The 12,729-nt window shown below is 57.1% G+C and overlaps 1 protein-coding gene across 1 annotated transcript; it reads left to right on the forward strand.

Moving 5' to 3' along the window:
* Nucleotides 1-7,502: 7,502 nt before the first annotated feature.
* Nucleotides 7,503-12,391, forward strand: ACTB (actin beta). The gene is made up of 6 exons (XM_042798560.1): nt 7,503-7,645; nt 9,123-9,251; nt 9,583-9,822; nt 10,346-10,784; nt 11,110-11,291; nt 11,655-12,391. Exons 2-6 carry the CDS (start codon nt 9,129-9,131, stop codon nt 11,796-11,798), a joined length of 1,128 nt encoding a protein of 375 aa, XP_042654494.1. The 5' UTR covers nt 7,503-7,645; nt 9,123-9,128; the 3' UTR covers nt 11,799-12,391.
* The last annotated feature ends 338 nt before the right edge of the window (nt 12,392-12,729 follow it).

Below are 12,729 nucleotides of genomic sequence, written 5' to 3' on the forward strand. Positions count from 1 at the left end.
CTTGCAAAACAAGAACAAAGGCTCCCAGAGAGTGAAAGGTGCCGTGCAGCCATCCCACAGCCACGGGTGGTGGTATTGGGACTAAGGGGGCACCTGCAAAGCCCCTGTTGGAAAACCACTCCCTGGTTTTCTGCTTGCTGGCTTGCCTCTTCCTTGGGCCAAGAAGCTGTAGGGACAGCAGCCACCCTTCGTGTCTCAGCACGTTTTCTGTCTGAGCCCCACCATGGCCCTGGTGGCCCCTGTATCTGTTGGCTTGCTCGGCTGCCCATGGTTTGCCAGTGATGGAGGTCTGAAAGCTGCCTCTGCAACCTTGCACAGCTCCGGCTCTGGTGTGGGGAAGGGAAGAGAGCAGGAACGTGGAAGACTTAACCCCATTTATCGTTCAGGGCCGGAGGAGGGAGAGATGTGTTCGTACACCATCCTGCACATGCCAGATCCCTTGGGAGACACCTGGGCCAGCGCAGGTGGGGAGTCCCCAGGGCAGTGCCATTGCTCCAGTGGGTGCCACCTGTGAGCTGTGAGCCCTCAAGGTTTTAAGGGGACTCAAGTGCATTTTTCAAATGTTCTCAGACCCAGTAGCACCTCCACCACCCTGGAGTGGCTCAGTGCCCGCCTGTGCATGCATCACCCACATGGGACAGCAGAGAGGGCACCCAAGGGTGACAAAGGGACCCTGGCAGAGGTCTGCCATCCTCCTCTGGAGCAGGAGGGACCTGATGACTCACAAGACCACCCCAGTCCCACCACACTTTCTCTTTCCAGATCTTCATCCCACGGACCAGCCCGTGGTGGGATGAGCATTGGGGTGTCCTCACTAGTCCCAGGTCAGAGCTGGTGAGGAGCAGGCAGGGTACCTTAATGCGTCAGGGGAGTGACAGTCAGCACATGGCAACCACGGCTTTTGTTTGCCTTTCTCTTCAGATCTTATCTCCTGCCAGCAGGAATGTGTGAAATGAGCCAAACAAAGCACAGGCAGAAATACTGTCTTGAGTGAGGGATGGAAACTTCTGGGGCGATGGGCTGAGAGGGTAATAAAATGCAGCGGGGATCAGTGCCTTTGCACATAGGCTTTATGGCAGCGGTTTCGTTTCCTCCCCAGGTTGTGTGTGGAGTGGCCTCTGGATATTGGAACGGTGATATTGTTGCAAGCCTGACAGCTTGTCCCTGGGTTTGCTGCAGATCCCGGTGAGATCTGGACCAGGGGGGCTGGTTGGGAGCGGCATCATCCTGCAGAGCACATGGGCTCTCTCCTTCCCCTGCCGATGGCCTGTCATGAGCGGTATCACCCCGCTGTTACCGCTGCCACGGGGACCAGAAACAAGCCCACTCTGCCTGGCACCAAGTGAAAACCTCCTGGCCCTCCTCCCCTGCACCCGCTCCCCGCCGGGGACTCAAGGTGGGGAGAGGCGGATGGAAGCTGGGTTTCATTTCTGGCAGCTCTTGTGAAAGGGCTGAGTGCTCCGTACAGGCTGAACCATCCCTGAGGGTTTATTTTAACCCGGAGGAGCATGGAGAGTGGACATACTGACAAGAGCATGTCCCACTCCTCCATCGCCAGCTCTCCACCTGGGGGGAGCCGCTTGCATCAGGGCTCGGCACCGGCTCAGCAAACAGAGCCTGGGGCCAGCCCGGGCGTGGATGGGGTTGGGATGGGGCCCAGAGCAGCTCCAGCGAGTGCCTCTGCATCCCTCCTTCTAGGAACGGGCAAACCCTGCCTCGCCCGCCCGTTCCCCGAGCATCCCTGGGTCGGCGGGCGGAGGAGCTGGGTGCAGGTCTGGGGCCGCCAGAGGGGTGGGGGTCCTCATCTGTGGGTGCTCGGGGTTTCCCCAGCCACAGCACGGCTGTCTCAGATGCTTTTCTTCCATTTAACCACTAAGCCAACGTGACCCCCATTACTGGAGGGAAATGGGGATTACGTCCCCAAATCCATAGCAGAATTACCTGCAGTCCGAAGTGCTTTACGTTACCCGGCATGGGTGGGAGAGCCATCTCAATCGGGGGTAACGGGCACCCCCACTCTCTGCTCCTCCATTTCCCACATGGAGACAAAGGCAGCACTCTTCCCTCCCTCTCCGAGGTGGGACAGGTCACCTCTGCCAAAGGCTTGAAGCCCCCAGGTGGGAAGTGCCATTAGCCCAGCAGAGATCAAAGCGAATTTCCCAGTGTGCTCAGGTAGCCCAGGATCTCTTTCATTTCCTAGGTACGGTACGAGTGGAAAACTCCATCCAGCTGTCTGCCTGCCTTTATCATCAGCGACCGAGAAAAATCAATTCTCAAAGTAATTAAGAACCAGTTGAAAATACACTGTGTGGCTCAGTATAGCACCGTGTAACACGTGCAGGAGCCTTTTGATGGGCCAGGTAACCGAATCTCGGGGAGCATCCTTTGTGGGAAAGTCCCCCCCGCCAGGGCTGAATCGCAGAGGGGTCATTCAGTGGCATTTGGATGGTGATATGGGTGGGGTAATTGGGGGCCAGAGAGCTGAGACTTGCAGAGAAAGCCCAGGGAGAATCAGCTTTTTCTCTTCCCCTTCTGTTTTCAGCTGGAGGATATATCCCCTGAAGCTGACGCTGGGCTTGGCTGGAGGGGCAGGGCTGCTCCAGTGCTCTCAATCCCTGAAGAGAAGCTCTTGCTCCTGGGGGAACAGGCCAGTGTAGGGTTTAGCTTATATCTGTCCCATGATCGTGGGAGAAGTGCACCCCAAAGATACACGGGGTGGCCGGGAGGGTGGAGGCTGGGAGCCCAGCCGGCATCACCCTGGGGTCTGGCTGCGCCGGTGTAATCGTGCTGTGCTGGGGAATGACCTTGGGTCGAAAACAATTCAATGCTTGGGCCTCGCTGGCTCTTGCTGTCAAGGTCAACTGCGACAGCACCAGCAGCACATTTAACTGGTGGGGGAAGGGAGGGTTTTGCTCTCTGGCCGAGTCAGCTCAGCCCAGGGAGGGTGGGAGGCTGCTGAGGGGCCAGGATGGAGCTGGGCAGAGGGTGCCCAGCCCAGGAACCGGGTGATGGCTGCTTCCCCTGCTGCCTGCAAGGCTGGGAATGAAGCCCTGGTCTTCAGCTGGCTGGGGGACCCTGGGGCTGGTGTCAGGATTTTGAAACGTTGGTGCGGTGATCAGCCCGGGGGCACACAGTGAAGGGGCTGGGGAAGGCACGGGGGCATGGAGAGATGGGGCTGGAGGCAGCAACGACAGGCACGGCTGAGGAGATAGGTGGAGAAAAACTTAGGGCTTCAACCCCTCTGAAAAAGTCCTGTTATTAGGGGCAGGAGGCTGTAAATCAGGTACATGTCCCCATCTACCGCCTCCGCTACCTAGGCAGGGCTGTGCCCTTTCCAACAGCCTCAGCAAAACCTGGTGCAGGTTGCCTGTCAGTACCCCGAAGATGGAAAGTGGTGAATTTATACAGTTTTCCAGCATAATTCAATATAATGATTTACCTTTGTTGTGGATGGGAGAGATGCTCAATGCACCGTTAGCCCATCTGTGTGGATGCAGTAGATCAGGAGAGAATGGTCCCTTGAACATGGAGGTCTGTAGAGGGAAAGGCTTTCATCTTGCTCTGCAAAAGGCACTGATAAATCGGAGAGAGCTTGAGGATCAATAGAAAGGAGCAGGAACCTTGGGGAGGGATGTACAAGAGAGTGATGCTTAAAGGGGGAGAGGAGGGTCTGCAGCTCATTGGAGATGAGCTAGCGCCGGGGATTCAATGCAACGAGTCAGGAAAATGTCAGGGGCTGATTTACTTTAGGTTTTAACACTGAATGTAACCCCATAAAGGGAGAGGTGGGGGCTGCGGTGAGGGCCCCGAACATCTCCAAAGAGGGAAACGGGCCTACAGTTCCTGCTTACGCTTTCCCTCCTGCAAATTCCTGTTGTAGCTGATGCTGCAAGGAGTGAATTGAAAAAGAGGAAGGTGCTGGGATGTCCCCATGCCTGCAAAATAGGAGATGTGGCCAGAATCTTTCCCTCTTCCCCTTGGGGAGTGGGAAGGGAGGAGAAAGGCAGCACTCTGAAAAACCTCTATGATTTTTGCAGAAAGGTGATTTAAAGCAACTGGGCTGGTTTCATAAGTTTCCACCTCTTCTCTCATTGTCACGACAGCAGGAGGGAGAGAGCAGAGGCCTGAGTGCATGGTGAGGGCATTGATGGAAGAACTGAAGGGGATGTGCAGAAATTCAAGCCAGCCCCAAAAGCTGCTGGGATTATTTCCCTGTCTTGACCTTCCCCTCCCCAAATCTGCAGCATACCCCGTCCCTGTATGAGCAAAGGGCTTCTGCTCTAGGGGAAAGGCTGGAAGAAGTGAGTGGAAAGGAAAGCTCACATGTTGTCCCACAAGTGCAGAAATTCAAGCCTGGCCGTATCAGCCAGCGAAGGGCAGGAGGATCCTCCCCCAGATAGTTTTGTCCAGACCCAGGGTGAGCTGAGCATCAAGGACAAGTAGGGAGAAGTGAAGCAAAACAGGGGAATTTGGGAGCCTGTGATGTCTGCCTGAGGGTAACACGATGGCCAGGGGCCTCTTTGCTCGGTTCCCCTTTCTCTCCTCTCGGCTCTTGTGACACCCCAGGAGCAGACAGGAGGAGAGCCCCGAGCCGTGGCCAGCGAAGCCGGCTTGGTCTGTCACACCGTGCATGGTCTGGGTGGTGATCATGGTGACTGGCTGGTGGCTTCGCTATCACAGCATCTTCCGGCTGGGAGGAAGCGGTGGCACCTGGTTGTGTGCTGCGGGCCACATCCTGCCATCCCCACCGAGGCCAAATCCCACCACCCCCCCCAAAGCCAGGAGATGCAGGGCTGGTGTTACTGCCTGCCCCGGATGCTGGCGGATTGATTGCTTTCTGATTCAGTCCAGTAACCAAGAGATGCTAATTGCCCGGTAATTCCGCTCCCTGCCTAATGGGCTGTCTTGCTTCCATGGCTCCCCAGCCCTGCTCCACCCAACCAGCTCACTGGGATGCAGTGGAGCATCCCATCCCTCTGATGTACACCCCATCCAGCTGACCAAGACCCCCATGAGCCATGGTGGGCTCCCCACCTGGTCCTGACCTCCTGCTGACATTCCCCATCCCAAACCCATCACCCCAGTGCTCTCACAGGACTTTTCCCCACTGCTGTTTTCTGCAGACCCCTTATCAGCACATTTGTGGACCACTCTTTACACCCGTAAGGGCCATCAGCTGTACCCATGCCTTGTGGCTCCCCTTATTTGACGTATAATCTTCTAATTAATAATCAGCCTTTTCAAAGTGGAGTGCAAACATTAATTAATTACCCGTGAGGTAGGTAATTAACAGCGATGACTCCCATTTTACTTCAAGGGAAGCCGCGATACAGAGATCTTGCATGATCCACCCAAGGTGGCAGGGAAATGACCGTGCAAAGGCAGCCGGGCTCCGGCACGACCCTGCAGTAACCACGGCTCACCCGGGCTGGGTCTCCTTCCACTGAGGGCTTCCCATGGGGACAGTCCCTGTGTGCTGGGGTGTCTCTGCTCCATCACCATGGCCATCTCCAGCGTGGAGCAGATGGCGTGGTCCCAAGGTGGACTGGCAGGGCAGGTCCATCACCATGGCCACCTCTGCCCCAAGGGATGAGACATAACCCTGGGGTGGCCACAGGGCTCCTGTCTTTCCTCTCCACACCCATCCCTTCCAAAGCACCCATCTGCGAGCAGCCATGGTGCTGGGTTTTGGGGTGCCTCAACCAGCTCCTGGACAAGGTGCTCCTGAGGAAGGGGGGGCTGTCCCATGGAAAAGGGCTGCTCCTTGTGTTCCCATATGTGCCTGGTGTCCCGTCTCCTCACATCCCCCCCCCCCCCCCCCAGGTAATTGCAAATCTCCATCTCAGCAGGCTTTTGAAGGTTCCTCCTGCTGCTCTCCTCCTTTGTTTGTCCCACAGTAGGGAGCAATGTGTGTGTGTGTGGGGGGGCTGGAATAACACCTGGGTCCAGCATCAGCCAGACCCCACTCTGGGGAGGGCAGCCGGTGGTTCAGGGAGGAAGCCCCATCCTTGAAGCCCCATCCTCATCCTCTCACTGTGATCTCTGAAGCTCCCTGGTGACAAAGAGCTTGCTGGTGTGGGCTGCAAGACCCCGAGAGTAGGACTGGCTCCCCCCACCATGATGCTGAGCGAGGGGTATCCTATGGAGAACAGGCATTTTTAGCTTTTTTTTTTTTTTTTTTCCGGGGAATTTTATTTCTTTTTCCCTGTCATTGCTGTTTTCAAACGGCTGAGATTAGACATTCAAGGTCCCCATGCCGAAGTCTGTGTGCTTCCAACCGGCAACAGATTGTGAGTGGCTGCTGCTACTTTACTTACAGGGCTGCTTAATTAACTTGATTAATCAGCCCGCATTCGCGCGACGTTCTGGAGACGCAAAGCCCTCTTGTCACTGCTGCCTGCTGCTCCACGGACGCTGCCCTCGCCTTTATTTCCAACCAATATTGGACAGTAACAGCCAAAGAGGGAATCGCGGAAAGGCAGCCCGGCCAGCAGCAGCCACGTCTCCCGCTCCGGCAAGCTTTGGATCAAAGAGGACAGGAACAAATATTGTCCAATTCTGACCAAATCACTGCGCCTGCGGTGACCCCCGCCAGGCCGGGGAGCGGAGTTCCCCGCTTGGCTCAGCACCAGTCAGAACTGGTGGAGCATTTCCTTCCCCCCAGGTATTGCCGGGGTGGTGGGGGACACGGCGGCCTTTAACGTGGACCAGAGGTGTCCGTGGCGTTCCCCGGGGCAGGTTCAAGGGCAGAAGGCCTGGCCGCGGGCTGGCAGCAGCCATGCCGCCGCTGCCTGCTGACATCAGCAGTGAACTTGGCCCCGCATCCCACTCTAGGCTGGGTCCCACTGCGGGGGGGTTACTGGTGGGGGTCACGCCTGGGGGTGCAGGTGATGGGGCCATCCCCCTGGGCAGCGTGATGGGGAGCGCTGCAGGCAGGAGCAGGCAGCAGCCAACTCCCCCCCCCCCCCCTCAAAAGGGAGAAGCGGGGTCCTGCACCCCCAGGGGTACCCCCCTTCCCCTCCTGGGGGGCTGCAGCTCCCCGCCCGGCTGCCGTGCACCCCGGGGGCAGACAGGTCGTGCCCCCCCCGAGCCGCGGGGCGTTGTGTGAGGGTTACGGCCGTTCCCTTCGGGGGGTGTGTGTGTGTGTGTGTTGGGGGGGGGGGGGGGGGGCTGCACCGCGATCCCCGGGGGGCCGAGCAGCGGGACAACCAGCCCCTTCCCCAGTAAAGCAGTGTGAAAAGGGGGGGGGGGGGGGTGAGTGTAGCACCCACAACACACCCCAATTTGTTTTGCCCCCCCCCCCCCCCCCCTATTTTTTTTTCTCTTTGCAGGGCGGGGCGGGGCTGTGCGCGCGCCGGCGGGGAGGGGGGGGGGGGGGGGAAGAGCGGGGAGGCGGGGCGGGCGCGAGGCGGGGAGGCGCGGCCGCGGCCAATCAGAGCCGCGCTCTCCGAAAGTTTCCTTTTATGGCGAGGCGGCGGCGGCGGCGGCCCGATATAAAGGGCGGGGCGAGGCGGCGGGCGGGAGCCGCCGCGAGCTCTACCCTGCTGCCGTCTGCCCTCGTGCGCGCGCGCGCCCCCCGCTCCCGCCGCCGCCGCCGCCTCGCGCCGCCCGCCCGCCCCGGCTCCGACCGCGCAACTCCCCGAAGGTGAGCGGCACCGGGGGGGGGGGGGGGAGAGGGGGTGCCGGTGTGTCTTTGTGTGTGTTTGTGGGTTATTCTTGTGGTGGGGGTTGGGCTCCTCGCCTCACTGCACCTTCAAATCGCTTCATATCGGTAATATTAATTTAATTCGGGTCGTCATCCGGTTGCGTGGCGGCTGCCGGGGCGCCCTTTGTTTGCTGAGGGGGGGGTGGGGGGGTGGGGGGTGGCTCGCCGTGCGCCGCAGTGGTTTAAGGGATGCAGAAGGAGATCGCGGTTTAATAATGGAGGTGCCTCCCTCACTGCTGCTCGTGGGGTTAATCCACCTCGTAAGAGGATTTGTTTGGGGGGTGGGGGAGTGGGGAAGCGGAGCGGGCGGCTCGGCTATTGTGTCCCGGCGAAGGGAAGGGGGCGCGGGGCTTTGTCTTCTCCGAGCTGTCTCCCCCCTCCCTCAGGAGCCGGTGGGGGGAGTTTGGGCCTGGGGGCGTCGTCCCCCACTGGGGAGGGGCGCGGTTCCCCCCCCTCCCCGGACACATTCAAACAGCCCTGGTGGCTTTTTCTTGCAGAAGGGGGGCGGCACCCCCCCCCCCCCCCCCTCCCGAGGGCGAGGTTGTTGCATCGGAACAAAAGCTGCATGTAAAGGAGGGTGGGGGAGAGAGGGAAGAAGAAAAGCCCCCGTGTGCCCTTGTGCGGGCAGCAACTACAGGTCTCAGGCTGCCCCGTGCGGGGCTGGCACATGTGCCAGCAACTGCTGCCCCCCCCCCCCCCCGTCCTCCCCCCAGCAGATTAAACTGGTGCTGTCAGAGGCACCGGAGCTGAGCTTGCCCTCCTCGGGGTGGGTAGCAATTGCATAAGACCCTGGCTTTAATCCCACCCGTGCTTCCACCACTGTTTGATGGGAGCGCTGGTCGCGTTTGGCTAGTAGGCTGGGTGAGGTGGCTACCTCTCACCCTGCAGCGCCCTCTTCCCCCCCCCCCGCCCCGAGACTGTGGGGCTGCTTTTGGGGCGGCTCCTGCTCCCCGAGCCCCTCCTCACAGGGGGTGAGCACCCTGTGTGACACGCGGAGCCGGGCGAGGCGTCGAGCCCCGCTGCCTGGCACACCGCGGGGTGTTGGGGCGTGGCAGCCACGCCCGCCTGGCTTTTTGGGAGGGGGGGATGAGGGGAAAGGGGGGAGTGGCTGCCAGCATCCCCCCAAAAGCTGGTGGCGGGCGAGGCGCGGCGTGCTCCATCCATTGCCTTTTATGGTAATAATGCAAGAGGGCGCAGGGACTTCCTTTGTCCCAAATCCGTGCGGCGCCGGAACGGGGGAGGCGTCGCACCCTCTAGCGGGCGCGGGGCGAAGCGGTGCGGCGCCGGCAGGAAGGAAATGGGTGGGGAAGGCCTTGGCGGCATCGCCTTCCCTTCCCCATGCGTGACTGGTGATGCTCATGTCTTTTTTTTCTTCTTTTTTTTTTTTTCTTTTTTTTTTCTTTTTCCTCTCCTGCAGCCAGCCATGGATGATGATATTGCTGCGCTCGTTGTTGACAATGGTTCCGGTATGTGCAAGGCCGGTTTTGCAGGGGATGATGCCCCCCGTGCTGTCTTCCCTTCCATTGTGGGTCGCCCCAGACATCAGGTAGGTGGCTGGGGTGCCCGTTAGCAGACAAAATGTGGGGGGGGGGTTTGGTGGAAGCAGTTCCCCTAGAGGCACTGAGCTTCAAGGAGCCCTTTTATAGTTGGCTTTATAACTCAGGAGGCTTCTGCGCTGCAGTGCAACTGGTGGGGAATACAGCCTCCTCCCAGGCTTTTGTGCAGTGTCTGTTGGAGTAGTTGGCTGAATGCTTTTCTTGATAGAGTGAGGACAGCAGAGGGACAGTAACTGGAGACCTAGCTTTGGGAAAAGCAGGTTATCCACACGGTGTGGCTTGCCCTTCAGCTGTACTCACTACTTATTCTTCGTTGTGCAGGGTGTGATGGTTGGTATGGGCCAGAAAGACAGCTATGTTGGTGATGAAGCCCAGAGCAAAAGAGGTATCCTGACCCTGAAGTACCCCATTGAACACGGTATTGTCACCAACTGGGATGACATGGAGAAGATCTGGCACCACACCTTCTACAATGAGCTGAGAGTAGCCCCTGAGGAGCACCCCGTGCTGCTCACAGAGGCTCCCCTGAACCCCAAAGCCAACAGAGAGAAGATGACACAGGTGTGTGAAACTTCAGAGCTTGGAGCTACAGCAGATGTTGCTGCAGGCCAGCTCTCCTCTTCCATGTTGTGCTCTCTCCTCCTTCACCACTATTCTCCCTTTTTGCCATCTTTACAGGGTTTTCCTTTCCTGACCTGAGTCTCCTCTTTGCTGGACCTTGACAGGTTTTGTTTGCTCTTCTAAGCTGGCTTTCTCTGAGACTGAACTAGCAACTTGTCTAACTGCTGTTTCTGACTAGACACACTAATCCATTTACCAGCCTTGAGTGACTGTACTGTAGTTTACTTGGCATTTTTTATTCCTTGCTGTGACATGTGGATGGGTCTGTTGCGGTGGTGTCCCTGCTTAGGCTCTGACCTGGCAGGTGTGGGTGGAGGCCAGGCAAGATAAGCATGGACTTCGAGGGGTAGTGAAGTCTCTTGCCTAGGGACAAAAGTAAAACCACTTGCATGGACTTGGTGTAGACCTGTAATGAGAACCTTGGTTTTTGCTGTTGACTCAACCCCTTATTTTCTCTCCCTAGATCATGTTTGAGACCTTCAACACCCCAGCCATGTATGTAGCCATCCAGGCTGTGTTGTCCCTGTATGCCTCTGGTCGTACCACTGGTATTGTGATGGACTCTGGTGATGGTGTTACCCACACTGTGCCCATCTACGAAGGTTATGCCCTCCCCCATGCCATCCTCCGTCTGGATCTGGCTGGCCGTGACCTGACGGACTACCTCATGAAGATCCTGACAGAGAGAGGCTACAGCTTCACCACCACAGCCGAGAGAGAAATTGTGCGTGACATCAAGGAGAAGCTGTGCTATGTTGCCCTGGATTTTGAGCAGGAGATGGCCACAGCTGCCTCTAGCTCTTCCCTGGAGAAGAGCTATGAACTCCCCGATGGCCAGGTCATCACCATTGGCAATGAGAGGTTCAGGTGCCCTGAGGCCCTCTTCCAACCATCTTTCCTGGGTAAGTCCAGCTCTTGTAGGATACCCTGTGCCCCTTGATAGTCCTTTCTGTAAAGGGTGGCCTGGGGACCATGGCAGCCAGTTACACGTAACTGCTGCTCCGTAGCAAGGTGTGTGCTGTCCACCCAGTTAGCCTTACTTCCCCCACAGCCTAAAGCTGTTTGAGGGCCTTGGGGGACAGTGGAACAGGAGGTTCAGCCTGTCAAGCTTTGTAGTACCTTCCCACTGAAGGTGCTGCAGGTCTCTTGGTTGCCTCTAAGTAGCTCCTCAGGCTTTCTTCGCTGTGTCTGAGCCCTTGTTGACTTGAGGTTGCTTCTTTTTTGCAGGTATGGAGTCCTGTGGTATCCATGAAACTACCTTCAACTCCATCATGAAGTGCGATGTGGATATCCGTAAGGACCTGTATGCCAACACAGTGCTGTCTGGTGGTACCACAATGTACCCTGGCATTGCTGACAGGATGCAGAAGGAGATCACAGCCCTGGCACCCAGCACAATGAAAATTAAGGTAGGATGGAGTCAGAGGGACCTCTTGGCACCCTTGTTAATGCTGAAATGCAGTCTGGGGGGAGGGGGCTAAGCAAAAGAAAAGATAGAAACCGTACTTCTGGGTCTGGTGCAGCATTAGTGGTGTTGCTCTGGGCAAGATGGCATCCACCCCAGCCATATGAATAATGGGATTAGTGTAAATACTGCCTGCAAAGGTGGGAAGTGGTGGGTGTATGAGGCTGTCTTTAGCCTGTTTGGACTTGGTGGTATCTTGGCCAAGGCTAGATAAGGGAATTGGGCAGCTCTGTCTTGCGGGGCCATGCGTGGGCAGAGAGTGTAGTATGACACTGTGCCTCTGACTGATCTTTCCTCTTACCCGCAGATCATTGCCCCACCTGAGCGCAAGTACTCTGTCTGGATCGGAGGCTCCATCCTGGCCTCCCTGTCCACCTTCCAGCAGATGTGGATCAGCAAGCAGGAGTACGATGAATCCGGACCCTCCATTGTCCACCGCAAATGCTTCTAAACCGGACTGTTATCAACACCCACACCCCTGTGATGAAATGAAACCCATAAATGCGCATAAAACAAGACGAGATTGGCATGGCTTTATTTGTTTTTTTTTTGGCGCTTGACTCAGGATTAAAAAACTGGAACGGTGAAGGTGTCAGCAGCAGTCTTAAAATGAAACATGTTGGAGCGAACGCCCCCAAAGTTCTACAATGCATCTGAGGACTTTGATTGTACATTTGTTTCTTTTTTTAATAGTCATTCCAAATATTGTTATAATGCATTGTTACAGGAAGTTACTCGCCTCTGTGAAGGCAGCAGCCCAGTTTGGAGGGAGCCGATGCCAGTTACTGGTGTTAGGTTATAATTGCTTGTCTGTAAATTATGTAACCCAACAAGTGTCTTTTTGTATCTTTCCGCCTTAAAAACAAAACACACTTGATCCTTTCTTCGATTTGTCAAGCAAGCAGGCTGTGTTCCCCAGTGATAGATGTGAATGAAGGCTTTACAGTCCCCCCGCAGGGTCTAGAAGTGATGCCAGTATGTGGGGGAGGGAGGGGCTACCTGTACACTGACTTAAGACCAGTTCAAATAAAAGTGCACACCATAGAGGCTTGACTGGTGTTGGTTGTTCATTCTTCTTCCATGCCGCTTCTTGACAGTTACTGCATGCTCCGATCTAGCCTTGCCAGGCAGCACAGGTCGGCTATCTGACTGGGGTGGATGCTGCTGCTGTGGGCTGTCTGGTGTGTGAGCCAGATGGCTCATGGCGATAGTGGGGAAGAGCTGAGCCTGCCAGCCCTGCAGGTGTCCACGGCTGGAGCCTCTTCCATGTGCTGCCAGTGTGTGCAAGAGGGAGCTGCTGGAGAAGCTGGGCTTAGTGGGGATCCAACTGCACCTTCTGCAGTGCTGCCTTCTGTGTCTCCTGAGCTGTGCAGCTTTGGCCT

This window comes from Tyto alba, unplaced genomic scaffold, assembly GCF_018691265.1.
Source record: "Tyto alba isolate M040663 unplaced genomic scaffold, T.alba_DEE_v4.0 Super-Scaffold_28, whole genome shotgun sequence".
Taxonomy (NCBI): Eukaryota; Metazoa; Chordata; class Aves; order Strigiformes; family Tytonidae; genus Tyto; species Tyto alba.